The sequence below is a fragment of the Parus major genome, chromosome 8 (assembly GCF_001522545.3).
Source record: "Parus major isolate Abel chromosome 8, Parus_major1.1, whole genome shotgun sequence".
NCBI classification, from domain to species: Eukaryota; Metazoa; Chordata; class Aves; order Passeriformes; family Paridae; genus Parus; species Parus major.
Window position 1 is genome coordinate 26,370,816 of NC_031777.1, and position 14,765 is coordinate 26,385,580.

A 14,765-nucleotide genomic window follows, 5' to 3' on the forward strand; every position below is an offset into this window, starting at 1 on the left:
AAACACAGATCTCACATCGCTTTCAGAACGCTTTATTCAGAGCCAAAACAGTATGGTGAGCATAGACTGAATTAAAGAAAAAAAACACAACAAATCCCTCCCAAAAAACAAAACAAAAATCCCAACCAAACAAAAACAACCCCTTTCTGTTCTAGCCTGGGAGCAATGGTTCACTCTCCTTCTGGAACCAGCCAGTGTCCATAAGCATGGAGATGTCCATATGTCCATGGGACATCACTGTCCGTCCTGCTGCAAAACACATCCCTTGTCCTTGAAGTTTCCAAGGTCTTCAGTGAAAAAATAATCTAAAATAAAACTACTGTATAGAGGGAGAAACTGGTGCTGTCATCTGAAAGAGACAAATAACTCCAGTGAATATTTCGACTCCTCACCAGAGGACACAATAGAGCACATATTTAAGACTCAATACCAAAATCCATTACTGTCATATTGATTTGTATTAGGCATCTGGAATGAAAAACTGACAGTGCAGGAGGAAAAGCCACTAAAACTGACTTGCAGGATTGGATTGTGTAATTTTTTATGTGCCTTTCACTAGGCGCATTTGGCTATTTTTTATATTATTTATTTTAAATTTAATATAGCTTCTATTCAGTAGATTTTCACAAACACACTTGGAACTAGTGTACTTGGAGTAGCCTGGTCTTTACATGTCTATTATCCTGTTCCTGGACCTCCTCCACAGAATTATCCAACAGAATTCAAATGTCATCTGCTGCTGGCAGCAGGCCTGGATGGCAGGAAGCAAATGCTCAAGCTGTCCCACAGAAGGAATGCAGTCCAGAGGGATGGATGGCTCAGGATCTGAGTCAGCCCTGCCCAAAGCCTACACAGATGTCCCCACACAGCACTGCTGCTTTGAAACACTGTCTCAAACATCAAGGGGGGAAAACCCAATATGATTTTTTATATTAAAAGGAAAGAAAAACTGGAGTCTAACAGTTTATTGCCCAAGTTTCACTTGTGCAGAATAAATAAAAATAAATGCTTTTGGGTTTTTGAAAGGGAATGGCCTCTGGGACAGAGTATATTTATTTGAGTTTCTTCACCAAGAGCAAACCTCAAAGCAAAGAAAGGTAACAGATTTTTGTTCGTCAGTGTTTTAATTTTTTACATCTGTACTTGAAACTTACAACTAAAACAAAGTTAATAAATGTTATTCATATATAGACTCCATTAAGCAAAATTAGTTTGTTAAATCCCTTTCCATTCAACCATACTGATGGTGAAAAGTTTCAAGATGTCTGTGATAACTGCAGGAAAAAAAAAAGTTTAGATTGGGTTCTTACCTTATTTACTGACTCTTTGTTACTACTGTTGTTCCATTGTGAGTGGGGATAATAGGTGCAGGAAGATCCAGTTCAGGGGCATCAAAAAAGTATGCCTACATTATCAGAGAAAAAACTATTTAGAGAGAAACATATAGTGCTGCCTCATCCCAACTCTTTCCACACCCATCAAATACAGGTACAAATACAGCACTGAAATGGCAAATTTGAATCTTTTTCTGTTTTCATCAGATTAGAAAAGGTCAATTAAAATGGTGCTCTAGACTGTACTTTAAAATGTAACAGTTAGCAGCCAAGGCCTTTGAAAAAGACCTGTACTGGAAAGGGTTGGATTGTAGATCCAGGGGGAGTTGTGTTTTGCTGTCACCCCTGTGCACACCAAGTTGTGGGGAACCAGATCTGTCTGCTCTGGAAGCTGTGGAAACTGAGGCCCGGCTAATACCCTTCTATCCACTACAATAAGGAAACAAATAATGTAAGTGTTCACTGTGTATTTTAGTGGCCTTGGGGTCTTCTTTTTAACACTTACTGTGTATAAAAACATAAACCTGCTAAAACTCATAAGCACACACTTTATACTGAACATTTAATCCTTCCAAAGGACTAAGTATAGTACTCATTGGAATAAAGTGCAATTGGATACTATAAAGATACTATAAATGGAAGTTGGACTCAATGATTCTGATAGATCCACTCCAACTTGGAGATATTCTATGACTCCATAATTGATTATTTATTTTATTACCAGCACTGTGAGGGTCACACCGGCATCAATTTTAAAATAACTGGACTTTTTACATTGGAGGTTTTGCAGTGACCAGCCAATCCTTCCTCCCCTGTCCCATAAAATGCCACCCATCCTAGAAATAAGAGATTAGGGAAAAGGAATGACATTGTCCCACCAAACAGCCAACAGCCAGCAGGGCGTGCAGCAGCAGGATGGTGGCCACGGTGGCCACTGCGATCCTGCGGTTGTCGTCACGGACCGCGGGCCAGAAGGTCATCACCAGCACAGACCCCGAGAGGCACAGCGAGAACACCACCAGCACCCAGCGCACCACCTTCTGTGGGATGATCCACAAAATCTGGAAAAGGCAGGGAAAGGCTTGCAAAGAGGCCGTGTGTTCTGGGACACGTCATCACTTCCAGCTGAGTTGTGCACAAATGAAGCCACGCCTTAGTGTGACACATGTCTGTTCGTGGAGGAAGGAGTAAGAGCAGCACTGAGCTTTACTCCCAGACACAAGAGCGAATCCCCAGTTATGGCACTCCCTCCAAGGCCTGTCCCCAGGCAGAGGAGGGCCCCTGCCAGGGAAATTTGTCCTTGGAGCCATCAGCATTGCTGTCCTGCACAGACATCTGTTCCCTGGGGACACAAACATCCTGATTCCTGAGGCTGCCTTGGGCTGCCTGCCAGGCTCACCAGCAGCACCTTGCTTGGCTTTGCTGCCTCTGGGGAAATGATGTGTCCTGGGCTTTTCCAGCACCCACAAGACACCTTTACACTAGACAAGCTTCGAGAAAAAGAGCAAAAGATTCTCCCAATCTCCAAAATTTCAACAAATATCAACAATATTATAAGAAATAGCAAATCTTCTCAAGCAGGACATGCGAGAGAGGCACTCTTTAGCCATACATACCGCTGTGGGAATATAAATGAAGAGGGAGTAGCCATAGACACACACTATCTCCAGGAATGAGTAAGAGACAATGTTCATGACTTTACTGTTCCTCCACATCAGGAATCCCCAGAGAGCAAGGGGAACAAGCCAAGCGTACGCATAAATCGTTGTAGCTGCTATGGACACTGGAAACACAACAAAAGGTTTAATGTTCTACTTTAAATCATGACAGAGTCAAAGAACTAGAACCATTCAGCATGAAAACTAGAAAACCACCTGTGAAGATACTTCTAAAAGATGAAGTCTGAATTATGAATAAACTGAGAACTTTGCATTGATATCTAGTTTACACCCAGTACTCTGCCAGAACTTCAAGTTAGCTTAAAGACTTCTGAAAAAAAATCTCTAGGTGATTTCAATTTCTTTATTATGCCTGTACACAAAATTCTGTCAGTTTCAGTTTGAAAGGAAAAGCCACAGAGGCAGGAAAAACTTAGCTAAAAATAGAAATTCAGCTACTAAACAGCTAGTGTCAAATCTGAAATTATTCAGGCGACTGCATTCCCAAGTGGCAACGTTCTTCCCAGTACACTAAAGGATTTTGGAAACAAAGAGAAGCTGTGTTCCTCTGCAGGGACAGCAGCCTCCCTCATAACACAGAGACAGATATAGACAAACTGGCTCCTCACTCTGAGTTCTTTGGGAAACAAATCAATTTTCTGCTTATTTTTTGCATCTTTTGCTTATTTTTGAGTTTGCCACAAGGTAACAACTTCCAGTCCTTGGTAGGTGATATGAGTGATAATCTAATCTGGGAATTTTCTGCCTGAGGCCTGCAGATTCCTGGGAGGCCACAGATCCAGGAAGGCCTCCACCAAAGCACCACAGAGGCCAGTTCTGGCCTTTCACTCTCTGTACAAGGAGACATCCACTAAGGCTAGAAAATAACTAACTACTCCTGCTTGCTCTTCTAAAACCCTGAAACTAGTTTATGCTCTGAAGAAACAGGGTTCTGCCAGTCACAGCCCATTTTAAGGGCCTGTTTCACATGTCTAAAAATGTAAAGACAGCAATCAATCAAAAGACTGTGCTAAATCAAAGCCATGACCTGGTTTTATACTGCTCCATTTTCACATTAAAAAAAAAAAAGACACAAGAAGAACAACAAGAACAATAACAAAAAAAAACCCCACAAATGTCTACTTACAAACCTTTTCGGAACTCAGGCACGTAGTGGTACGTTGGTTTGCCCAGATGGATGAAGAAATTTGAGAGATTGCCACTAACAGCAATGGTGAACACGAGTGTAGCACATATCCAGAATGGACCTAAAAAAGAAACAAAATCAATAGCACCTCCTCTGCTCTCTTGCTTTCTCAGGCCAGCACATAAAATGAAATACAGAATCGAAATACTTAGCACAGAAGATACCTTCTCCCACCTCATACCTACCATAAAGGTCGGGATTGCTGCGGATATACAGCCTCACAAAGTTCTTCCCAGGGACTGGGAACACCGACCCTTTGATTCTGTCCAGGACCTATGAAACGTAAGGATTTGTCTGACTGACAATACAAGAAGGAAAGAAACCTCAATGGATAAGGCATAATTCAGACAACAGTTCTCTCCTGGAGCAGAGTATTAACCTGGTATGTGTCTACGTCGAAGAAGGTCTGGTAGTACTCAAAAGTCCAGAAAGGGGCACTTTTCTTCTGTCCTGCAAGGAGCTGGATGGTGGAAAAGGCAACATGGAAAGTGTTACAAGTACATAATTTATGCATTACTAGCTCATTTACACAGTAGTCACATGATTTTGGTACCCAAACTGAAAACAAACTTAACAGGACTGTGCTTCCTATGGATTATGTAATGGTTCCCCTTTCCCCCTCCAATAGCTGTTGGCAGCCAGTCTCTTATTTCTCTGTAGGCAGAATCATGGCCTGAGGTTCCATGCTCAACAAGAGCAGCCTGTTACTACCTGCTGCCACATGATCTGGAACACACACCCTCATCACCAAAAGTTCCTTTTGCTTATCAGAACCATAAAATGGCCTGTGATTGAAGGGACCTTAAAGACCATCTCATTCCAATCCCATGGGCAGGGACACCTGTCACTTTCCCAGGTTGCTCCTAGCCCCATGCAGCCTGGCCTTGGATACTTCTGGGGTGGGGTAGCCATAGCTTCTCTGGGCAACCTGTGCCAGGGTCCCACCAGCCTCACAGGAGAGAACTTCTTCCTATTATCCAATCTAAATATCTTCTCTTTTAGTTTGAATCCATTTCCCCTTGTCCTGTTCTCTACATGCTCTTGTAAGAAGTCCCACTCCATCTTTCTGACAGGCCTCCATCAGCAGGGGTGAGAGCATTACCTCTGTTTTATCCGAGTCGTCAGTGCCCAGTAACTCATCATCCTCTTCCCTCCCTGGCTCCTGCAGGCGGCTGTGCTGATTCTTGGGGATTTCAGCTGGCTCATCGATGCTTATGGTGGTGGCATCAGGATTTGCTGCAAGCAAATTAGCTGCATCGTCAAACTCTGCAAATAAGTATATTACAAGACAGGCAATGATCAAGACCTAAAGTTTTTGTTCTCATGGCTCAAATAAACACATGAAGACCCTGAGACAGGATAACTAGTAACTTTGGCATGTTGGCTACGATTTGTTTCCTAAAGTCCAAAGCGACACGGATCAAGCTGAACATTTAGTCAGTCAATGTGTGAGTCTGCTTTTCCTGCCACTCTGCCTGCAGGATGTTACACTGGCACCACTGGAGCCTGCCTTCCTGCCCTGCCACCAGCCCCGACCCGAGAGCCAGCAGGTCTCTGCAAGGGGAGGGGAAACCTGCCAAACTAAAGAAACGGGTACTTTTAATCTCCAAAAACTGTCATGAAATTTTTTACGAAGAACTAAGTCTAAAACCGGGCCCTTTTGCAGGTTACAGAGCGCTCTGCCCCTTTCCAGCTGTCACTTGCTGCCACATAGGATTTCTGTCCACGATTTCCGTCAACACCGGTTACATTTTTTAGCTCGCCAGCAGCAAAATCTCGTCTCAGAAAATTCAGGATACCTGATCTCACATGCAGAACTCCCAGGACGTTTTTATTCCGCGAACGCTCAGAAACGCTCCCAAAGTCCCCAGCGCCTGACGGCTCCCCCAGCTGGGGCCTAGCCCCGCGCCCGCACCTGCGACATCGCCTTTACCTTGGAATTTGAGGTCGTCCGCCGTCGCCATTCATCCGCCTGGATGAGGATCAGCTCCCCGGGGCTCGACCCTCCTGCAAGAGGACAGGGAGAGCGCTGGGTCGGGTCGGGTCCCCCGCCCTGTGTCAGCGCTGCCGCGCCCCGCGGCCCGCCCGGGACAGCCCCGCACCTCGGCAGCGCCACGGCCCCGCAGCCGCCGCTCCGCTCCCTTAAAGGCGCCGCGGCCGCCGCGCGGCCTCAGCCAATCAGCGGCGCCGCCGGGCCCCTGCCCCCGCCCCCGGGGCGCATCGACCCCGTCGGCGACGCGTCTGGCAGCGACCAATCACAGCCCTCGCGGCGCTTCCGCGTGCGCGCCCGCCCGCCCTCTTAAAGGGCCCGCGGCAAGCCGAGCGCCGCTGTGCGCGAGTGTACAGGGGCCATAGATAATCGTGTTTGGTAACTGAGAGTTTTATCAGAGAATCACAGAACGGTTTGGGTTGGAAGGGACATTAAAGCTTATCTCATTGCAACTCCCTGACATGGGCACGGACACCTCCCAGCAGAACGGGTCGCTCCACGCCCCGTCCAGCCTGGCCTTGGACACTTCCAGAGATGGAGCAGCCACAGCTTCCCTGGGCAGCCTGTGCCAGGGCCTCACCACCCTCACGGGAGAGGGTTTTTGCTTCATACCTAATCTAAACCTGTCCTCTCTAAGTTTGCAGCCATTCGCCCTTGTCCTGTCACTGCAGGCCTTTGTCAATAGACTCTCTCCATCTGCCTTGTCTCCCTTCAGGTGCTGGAAGGACACAAATAGGTCACCACAAAGCCTTCTCGTCCCCAGGCTGAACAATCCCAATCCTCCCAGCTCTTCCTCACAGCAGAGCTGCTCCATCCCTCTGATCTTGATGGCCTCTTGAAGCCTTGCTCCAACAGATCCGTCTCCTTCCTGTGCTGGGGACTAGCTGGATACTGTATATACTGGAGTGTGTGTGTATATTTAATCTTTCAGCCCAAAATGCCAAAACATGGAGTGCAGCAGAGCCCCAGAGCAGGCAAAGCAGGAGGAACAGGGCAGTGTTTGCACAGCATCTGCATCACCCCAAGGCCTCAAGCATCAGCACCTTAGTCTTTACTCTGGGATTCAGGGAGAACACCCTGATCCAGCTCCCCTCATTTGTAAAACACAGACCACATTTGTGGATAAGCCTCACAGCTGTGCAGTGAGCACCACACACCCAGCCTGGCTGCACTTGATGCCTTTGGTGCAGCTGGAGGGAGCACACCTGACAGGATCCTTGCTCACACAGGGGCTGAAGTGCAGGGAGAGGACAGTGTTCAAGGCAAGGCAGAATATCAAACACGTGAACATTCTCCCTCCCCTTCATCCTCTACCTTTGCCCCTGCCTTGCACTGTGCTCCCATCACAAGTGGCCAGACCTCTCCACCATGATGTTGGGCATCAGGGTATTCCTACAGAAAATCCTGATTCTTCTGCAGGTTACTCTGACTGTTGTTGTTGGCAAAACACTGATGATACTGTTCCCCAACGCCATGAAAAGATACATCCTAAAGATGGGTGAAAAGAGCAGAATGAACCGGAATCCAAAGTTCAGCTACGAAAACTGGGGCCCGACTTTTTTCAGCTTCAAATATTTGCAATTTGTGCTGAAGGTGAAGTGGAAGAGGCTGGAGGATGAAGCCTACGAGGGACACCCTGCCCCCAACACGCCAGTGGTGACCCTCGGCGGGGAAGTTTGTCACGTCCTGGATTTCATGAAAGGTCAGTAACTGGAGGTCAGCTGGGTTGGGTTTGCTGAGAGCACAAATGAGGAAATGCTGCTGAGGGAACAGGCACAGGCAGCTGACCCCTGAGTGCACCATGTACAGCCCACCAGCACTCACCTGCTGGAGAAGATGAAGCACACTTACTCCAGCTGCTTCTTGATTTTCAAAATTAACCTGCATTTATCACCCTGTCTGTGCTATCCCTTCACACCACTGAGCTTTTGCAAGACCTGTCTCTGCCTGAAAACGCTTTTTGATGAAAGCCAAGGTAATAATTAGTTTTAGGGAGGGAAAGCCCAGAACTGAATCATTTGCAATGAATCCTGAGTGCTGGCTGTCGTTCTCTGTCCATACGGAAAATTCCACACCAGCTCCCTTTGCCAGCCTAAAGCCTGAAAAGCACACGGTGGGTTTTTCCAGATCCAAAGTGGCAGGGAATAAAGCAGAAGTAGCTGCTTTGTACTTTGTCCGCTGCCTCCCACTGAGATCTCACTAGAATGTGGAATTAATCATTAAGCTGCAGCCTCCATCCCCACGGGAGGGATTACATCCTTCTCTCACTCTGCATTCCTAATTATACATAGATATTTATGTAGAAAATGGACTGCAAATTTGAAGAAGAGATACACAGTATCTACAGGAGGGTACCACTGTTATTTAATTCTTTAGGATGTGGATCTATGTTAGCAGCAGCTTTTAAGTTAAGCCACACCAGAAAGATCTTGAACAAATTTAATAGAATTTAGCATAACCAGACTAAAAGAGGTGCTTAAAAGTCCTGCAGTCTCTCTTAAATCAAGGCCTTGCAAACAGATGCCAACACCAACACAAAACAGTGTTAATTTGTAAGCAACTGCAGACACTTTTTCCAGTGTAAGGTTAGTTTAATAACATAACCAGCGTTCTGTTTGGTCAGGAAATTGCAGAAATACATTGAAAGCATGAGAGCCTGTGATGCATGACTGAAAAGTCTGCAGTTTCCCCTCAGCTCAGCTTGAACTGACACATCTAAAAAAAATCTGGACATGAAAAGGCTTTGTGACTCTGTCCTCAATGCCCACCCCTGAACCACTGTCCCTGGATAACCTTGCAGAAGGCCATGTTTAGTACCTTTGAAGTTGCTCCATACTGAAGATCTCAGGGAGGCTGAGATGCCCTTTTTTGGATCAGTTCCCTATCCCAAAAATGTTGGTAACTTGCAAATTTGCTCTCGTGACGAGGAAAAGAGAAGCTGTGTGACTGCAGGGTGCCTCCTGCCTGTACTGGGAAGGGTTCCCTTAGGTAAACTGATCAAAGCCAGGCTAGGAAAAACACCTTTATGCCTGCTTTGCAGAGATGCAGAGGTTCTGCTGCTGATTTTACTGACCTAAGAGAAGTTTATGAGGTGATGTAGTGTTGTCCAGAAATCTCTGCATCAGAGGCTCAGTTCAGCGAATTTACTTCTGTCATTCCTCCCTTTGCTTAACCACAAATTTATTTTTTTCATCTTTATTTTTTCCCAGATAACCGACCTTTAATCCTGAATTTTGGAAGCTGCACCTGACCTTCATTTATGCTAAAATTTGATGAGTTCAACAAGCTCATCAAAGATTTCAGCTCAATAGCAGATTTCCTTATCATCTACATTGAGGAAGCTCATGCAGTAGGTACAGTATAACCACAGTGATGCCAAACACAGCTTCAAATGTGTCACTTCCTTTAGGGAAAAAACGTGCTAGCAAAGGAGGAGGCTGCAAACAGGAGAGAAATCTTCAAATTGAGTGGCAACACCACATCTAAGCACCAATTTGTGTCCCTAATTCTCCTAAGATTCTACTTACACTTCTGACTTTACACTGAGTTACTCAAGTGAAGGACACATTTTTAAAAAATTGCCTCTCAATCTTAGTACAGCTCCTTTTGGAAACAGGAAGAAAAGACATAGAACAAAAGTTAAGTGTACAATATATGTTAAAAAAATATTAATTTTTAACATTTTCCAAGAACAGGACACAGTTAAATCTGAAAAATTTAGCTAGCAAACAAACCACACTTGTTTATCTACACTGGATTCTAAGTAACACATTGGCACTGGCTTTATCCCAGGATTAAATGTTTTTCTAAAACCTAACATTTATAGCTTTCTAGTTTCTACTTTACTGGGAAGAGTTGTGTGCAAATGTTTGTTTGCATAGTTCTGAAAAACAAATGTGTGTCCTGGCTCACATTTCGCTTCTCACAGACCTGTAATTTTGGTTTATAGGCTTAATTAGTACAATCAATCAAGCAAAATATACAACACTGACAAATCTTACCCAAGTAGAATACATGTTACCCACATGGTGTCTTTCTAGGGTTGATTTCTGTGGGAAAAGTTCAGCTAAAATCCATCAAATATTTCTGAATCCAGGGCAAGAGGTAAATATGGTTTGATGGAATTAAAGGGGAAAAAAAATAGATCTTGGGACCACTTATTGCAAAGCTCTAGTGCTGCCATAGTTTGAGGGAGGCTTTCATTTCATGGCAGGTTTTGATGTTAGGAATAAACTGCAAGATTCTTTTAACCTAGTTTTGGGATATGAGACAGTACATGTCCACCCTTGCACATATTCAAAACCTTCATTGCTAAATCCCTTCCCTCATTTGTTTTAGATGGATGGGCTTTTAAAAACAATATCATTATTAAAAATCACAGAAGCCTTGAAGATCGAAAAGCTGCAGCACAAATTCTTCAGAAAAATCACCCTCTGTGTCCAGTGGTTTTAGACACTATGGAAAACCTGAGCAGTTCAAAATACGCTGCGCTGCCAGAACGACTCTACATGCTTCAAGGAGGGAAGGTCCTCTACAAGGTAAAAAATATCAGTAGCAATGAGCACAGTATACTGAGCTTTTTAAATTTCAAGGTAACTTGAGACTGCTTTACATTTAACAGTCAGTATTTCATTCTGTTTGAGAGCTAAACATTGCACAATGCACTGTAAATGTGGAGAGAAATGAACATGCAGCAAAACCAGTCTGGGCCTTTATAATGTACATATTTGATGTACACCTGTCTTGCTCAAATATTTATCTTTTGGCTCACCAGTAACACGAGTTACATCTAAGCTGTGAGATCCAGGAACACCTCCCACCTCCAGTGGCTCTGTCCTGGTGACAAAACAGGGTGTAACCAGTGTATAACCATCTCCCAGGGATGGCTCCAGTGGAAAGAGAGCCCAAGGCACACCTGCCCACAGCTCTGGTGCAGCTGCTGTGTTCTGAAGGATTTCTGCTCTGTCTGCTTGAGCATCACTGTGTCATTTTATTGCCTTTGCAGGGAGGAGTGGGGCCCTGGAATTACCACCCCCAGGAAATACGTGCCATCCTGGAAAAACTGAAATAGGAAAAAAAAAAAAAAAGACTCTGAAGTAAAAACTATCTGGATAAAGAAGTTCAAGGATAATTTGTCACAGACCTGAGTCTAAGGACCAAAAAAATATTTCAAAACAGCCATAGAGACAAGAAAAGAAGAATGTTGTATGTGAATGTAAGGAGCATCTAGAATAATGTTCATTATATTTGTCTAGAAGCTCTCAGGTGTCATCCCTACAACACCAACTTCTGTTCTACAGTAACTTACTACTCTTAAACCACATGCAGTAACCTGGGAGCTGGCTCCATGGAGCTCTGGACACCAACATTTACACTTGTAAGGAATATCCTGCAGGATAAACTTCAGGGTGGCGACATTTCCAAGAGTCCACTGGCAGACAAAGCAACTGATTTCATTACTACACACATTGCATTTGTATATATAAAATAGTCCCTTTCACTGACTTCAGAAGGCTTCTGAGCAAGACAATCTCTACTAACACTTGTTTCCATGAGTATTTGTTATGATGGTCCCAGCATAAAGCACTGGCGGCTGCGACCTGATTCTAGAAAATATTTATAGAAACAAGGGATTGATCTACAATTATTAAAAGTCTATCAAAGTACTTCATTTGGCTTCAGATTATTTCCCTTCCTGCCCTGCCTCTCTCCCCCAGGTTATTTCTAAGCAATAGCAGACATTTACATTCATTCTAATAATCTCTGTGTTTGAGCTGATCAGAAAGTTACCAATTTAAGGACTTTTAAAGGACTTGTTTGACAGTAGGAAGTAATACATCTCACTTAAGTAGCTATCCCTTTTTTATTTCTATTTAACTGAGAGTGCAAAGGAAACACTTTACAGGAAATTGAGTTTTAATTCATGTATTATGTAGGCCTGATATAAACATACTACCTTAAATAACACTCAGTTATGCTCAGGTGTTCTAGGCTGACAGTTGAGGTTACAAAATGAAAAAGCTGTTACTAAAATTAACAACAGCACTGTGATATGGCTGGACTTGATGATCCTAAAAGTCTTCTCCAACCTAAATGATTCTATATTCTATTCTATTCCACACATTAAACCAGCAGGGAATACATACCACACCCATACCTTCAAAAAAAACTTTAATACAAGGTTCTAATAATAAACATACTCTGCAGTGCAACTATCAAAATGAAACTTCCTTATAAAAAAAATAAAATGGAGGCCCAAATTTAAGCTGAGCTCAAGTGTTGTCTGCTGTGCCCTCTGCCATCACCCGGTGCACTGACACAAAATGATCAAAGGCAGATTTGATGATGAAACGCAAATAAGTGGCTTGGAACTCAGGAAGCTGCAGAAGGAATAAAAATAATGTTATTGCATTCTCTGTAGTAACAAAACTACCAAACCACATTTTCAGAAGTTTGTTAAACACAAGGATCTGGATATTTCAGTGCCTGTTTTTGAATTGCACATAGATCAAGTTCTTTGACCTGCAATTCAAAAAAAAAATCCCATCACTTCCTGAATTCTGCAGCCTTAAAGGCAGCAATTGAAGGAGGGAAGATTGCCACACTTCTGGAAAGGGCCCTTGCACCTCGTTAGGAGCATGAGGCAGGTGCAATTTCATAGCATAATCTACAGAAGAGCAGCTGGGAAGTGCAATTTCACACCACAATCTACAAATTCCTCTCTTTAACACCAACTGAGCAGTAATTGTAAATAAAGACATGGCTGGGCTTTTTATGGTTTCTCCCCACTTAGTCCAGACATCCCATTTCATGAACCACTACAGATGTATGCTGTAAATACTCACTGGAAATTCTTCCATTTGGAGCTGTCCTTCTCTGTGCTGCAAATCTAGAAAACATTTTAAGGTAAATAACAAAAAATGATGTGCAATGCTGTGAAGTTTTCACTGGACTCAGAGTTCAAGTGAGTTTAAGGACTATGAATTTACACTGCATAGAGACATTGTTCTTTTTTATTTTTACAGTTGATTTAAGAGAATACTTTTTTGCAATATCCCAGTCTGTGTGTGTATATATATCCCACTCATTACAGTGTTATAAAATGTCACCCAAGAGGCACTAAAAAAAGTCAATCCCCAAACCAAACAATGCAGGAAATGGCACTCTATTATACTGTGTAAGCCTGTTTTTAATTTTTGGAACATAAAGTGCACAAGTAGTGCTTTTAGCCCTTATACAGCATTTTACTCTCTAAACTGCTGCAGAGACCAGCAGTGTTATACAAAATTCACTTAAACGTGACCATTACATTAATGTCCAATAAAATAAACATCATGCCACACTTTACTAAACAAATAGATGAGGGGGTTACAGTGATGCACTGAAAAAGACCAATATTGTTCCCACAAAACCCCACAAACTCAGTCTTACCTTTTTCAATGCACTGTTCAAAACCCACAGGGTCTTTAGATGTGCTTCTTTCAATCCTTAAGGTCCGCACTAAAATATATATATATATATATATATAAATTCAAAATATCAACGGAAATTCTGATTCTTTATTGATACTGATATTTATTCCATCACTTTACAGCCACAAAGCACTTTCAGAGCATTAACTAGTTTATTTTTTGTCTAAGCTATGGGGATTGTGCATATGAAGGATGATTGCTTTGTGAAAATGAATCTTTACGCAAAATCTTTATGTGAAGTTAAATGTTTATGAATCTGTTAAAGGTGGCTACGTACAGACTATGACACTGCTGTGGGAACTTTCATTAAGGCACAGACACACATATTAATATAGCACATATGACCTACTGCAAGACACAAAGTCTTACCCAAATAACACTGGATGGCGACTTTGCTGATTTTTACACATTTGGGAAAACCAATAATCAGTTCCTGTGGGAACATGCCTGTCGTCGTCCAAAATGTTTTGGAGCTTCTGTAGAAAAAGCGGGACAAAACCCTCAACTTCAGCTTTCCATCTTTAGCCATCTTGAATGAAATTTATCACAGAAAAAATACGGAGGGGAAAGGAAGGGGGAAAGAAGAGGGGTGGAAAAGAAAGGGGCGGAAGAACGGGGACGGTGAGGAAGGGAAGGAGAGAGACGAAAAGGAGTGGGAAGAGGGGGAAAAGGACGGGGGAGGTATTTTTACTGCGGGTACTTTCAGCAGTGCCCTGTGTACGGTCGGGGCAGCTCTCTGGAGGTGTTTACAGCCGGCGGCAGCACACGGGAGCGCGCAATGGCGGCGGGCCCGAGCGCTCGCACCCCGCGGCCACTGCAGCGTGAGGGAGAAGGGCCGAGCCCGGGCCAGCCCCGCCGGGCTCCGTGCGGGAGGAGCCGCTCCCCCCGCCCGGCCCTCACCCGTCCGCCACGCTCTCGGCGGGGTGCTCGGCATCGCTGGACGTGGCCAGGACGAGGGCGGCCCCCGCCGAGCTCCGGCACCAGTCGGCGCCTCTCATCGCGGGGCCGCCGCTCGCGGGCACCGGCGGCAGCTGCTCCGCACGGCCCTCCCGGTGCGGGAGGTGCGGAAAGCCGGGATCGCCCCTGGCAGGCCGAGAGAGGCCG

At 44.3% G+C, this 14,765-nt stretch overlaps 3 protein-coding genes across 6 annotated transcripts; 1 reads left to right on the forward strand and 2 right to left on the reverse strand.

Annotated features, from left to right (window-relative positions):
- Positions 1–16: 16 nt before the first annotated feature.
- On the reverse strand, positions 17–6,372 carry YIPF1 (Yip1 domain family member 1). Of its 4 annotated transcripts, none has more exons than XM_015636944.3 (10): positions 6,302–6,372; positions 6,133–6,206; positions 5,302–5,435; positions 4,579–4,659; positions 4,385–4,472; positions 4,144–4,260; positions 2,951–3,117; positions 2,213–2,395; positions 1,311–1,405; positions 17–349 (listed from the first exon to the last, which is right to left on the reverse strand). In XM_015636944.3, the coding sequence occupies exons 2-9, from the start codon at positions 6,161–6,163 to the stop codon at positions 1,316–1,318; spliced, it is 891 nt and encodes a 296-aa protein (XP_015492430.1). In that variant the 5' UTR covers positions 6,164–6,206; positions 6,302–6,372; the 3' UTR covers positions 17–349; positions 1,311–1,315. The 4 variants fall into 4 exon arrangements, with proteins under 4 accessions (XP_015492430.1, XP_015492428.1, XP_015492429.1 ...); XM_015636942.3 differs by having other exon boundaries at positions 5,302–5,465; XM_015636943.1 differs by lacking the exon at positions 6,302–6,372 and having other exon boundaries at positions 6,133–6,295.
- A 1,131-nt stretch (positions 6,373–7,503) lies between these two features.
- On the forward strand, positions 7,504–11,860 carry DIO1 (iodothyronine deiodinase 1). The gene is made up of 4 exons (XM_015636971.3): positions 7,504–7,891; positions 9,399–9,542; positions 10,528–10,727; positions 11,195–11,860. Exons 1-4 carry the CDS (start codon positions 7,558–7,560, stop codon positions 11,258–11,260), a joined length of 744 nt encoding a protein of 247 aa, XP_015492457.1. The 5' UTR covers positions 7,504–7,557; the 3' UTR covers positions 11,261–11,860.
- A 173-nt stretch (positions 11,861–12,033) lies between these two features.
- HSPB11 (heat shock protein family B (small) member 11) lies at positions 12,034–14,759 on the reverse strand. Its single transcript, XM_015636972.1, has 5 exons — positions 14,562–14,759; positions 14,031–14,137; positions 13,621–13,689; positions 13,035–13,078; positions 12,034–12,569 (listed from the first exon to the last, which is right to left on the reverse strand). The coding sequence occupies exons 1-5, from the start codon at positions 14,657–14,659 to the stop codon at positions 12,462–12,464; spliced, it is 426 nt and encodes a 141-aa protein (XP_015492458.1). The 5' UTR covers positions 14,660–14,759; the 3' UTR covers positions 12,034–12,461.
- Positions 14,760–14,765: the final 6 nt, after the last annotated feature.

What these genes read in the sequence shown, in the direction of transcription:
- YIPF1 (XM_015636942.3), bottom strand. Translation starts at nt 6,163, where the DNA reads ATGGCGACGGCGGACGACCTCAAATTCCAAG. An exon ending in ACGACTCGGATAAAACAGAG is followed by an intron (nt 4,660 to 5,301) that starts GTAATGCTCTCA and finishes TCCACCATCCAG; the next exon opens with CTCCTTGCAGGACAGAAGAA. An exon ending in TGCTGGCTGTTGGCTGTTTG is followed by an intron (nt 1,406 to 2,212) that starts GTGGGACAATGT and finishes CTGATAATGTAG; the next exon opens with GCATACTTTTTTGATGCCCC.
- HSPB11 (XM_015636972.1), bottom strand. Translation starts at nt 14,659, where the DNA reads ATGAGAGGCGCCGACTGGTGCCGGAGCTCGGCGGGGGCCGCCCTCGTC. An exon ending in TGAACAGTGCATTGAAAAAG is followed by an intron (nt 13,079 to 13,620) that starts GTAAGACTGAGT and finishes AATGTTTTCTAG; the next exon opens with ATTTGCAGCACAGAGAAGGA. An exon ending in TCCAAATGGAAGAATTTCCA is followed by an intron (nt 12,570 to 13,034) that starts GTGAGTATTTAC and finishes TTCCTTCTGCAG; the next exon opens with CTTCCTGAGTTCCAAGCCAC.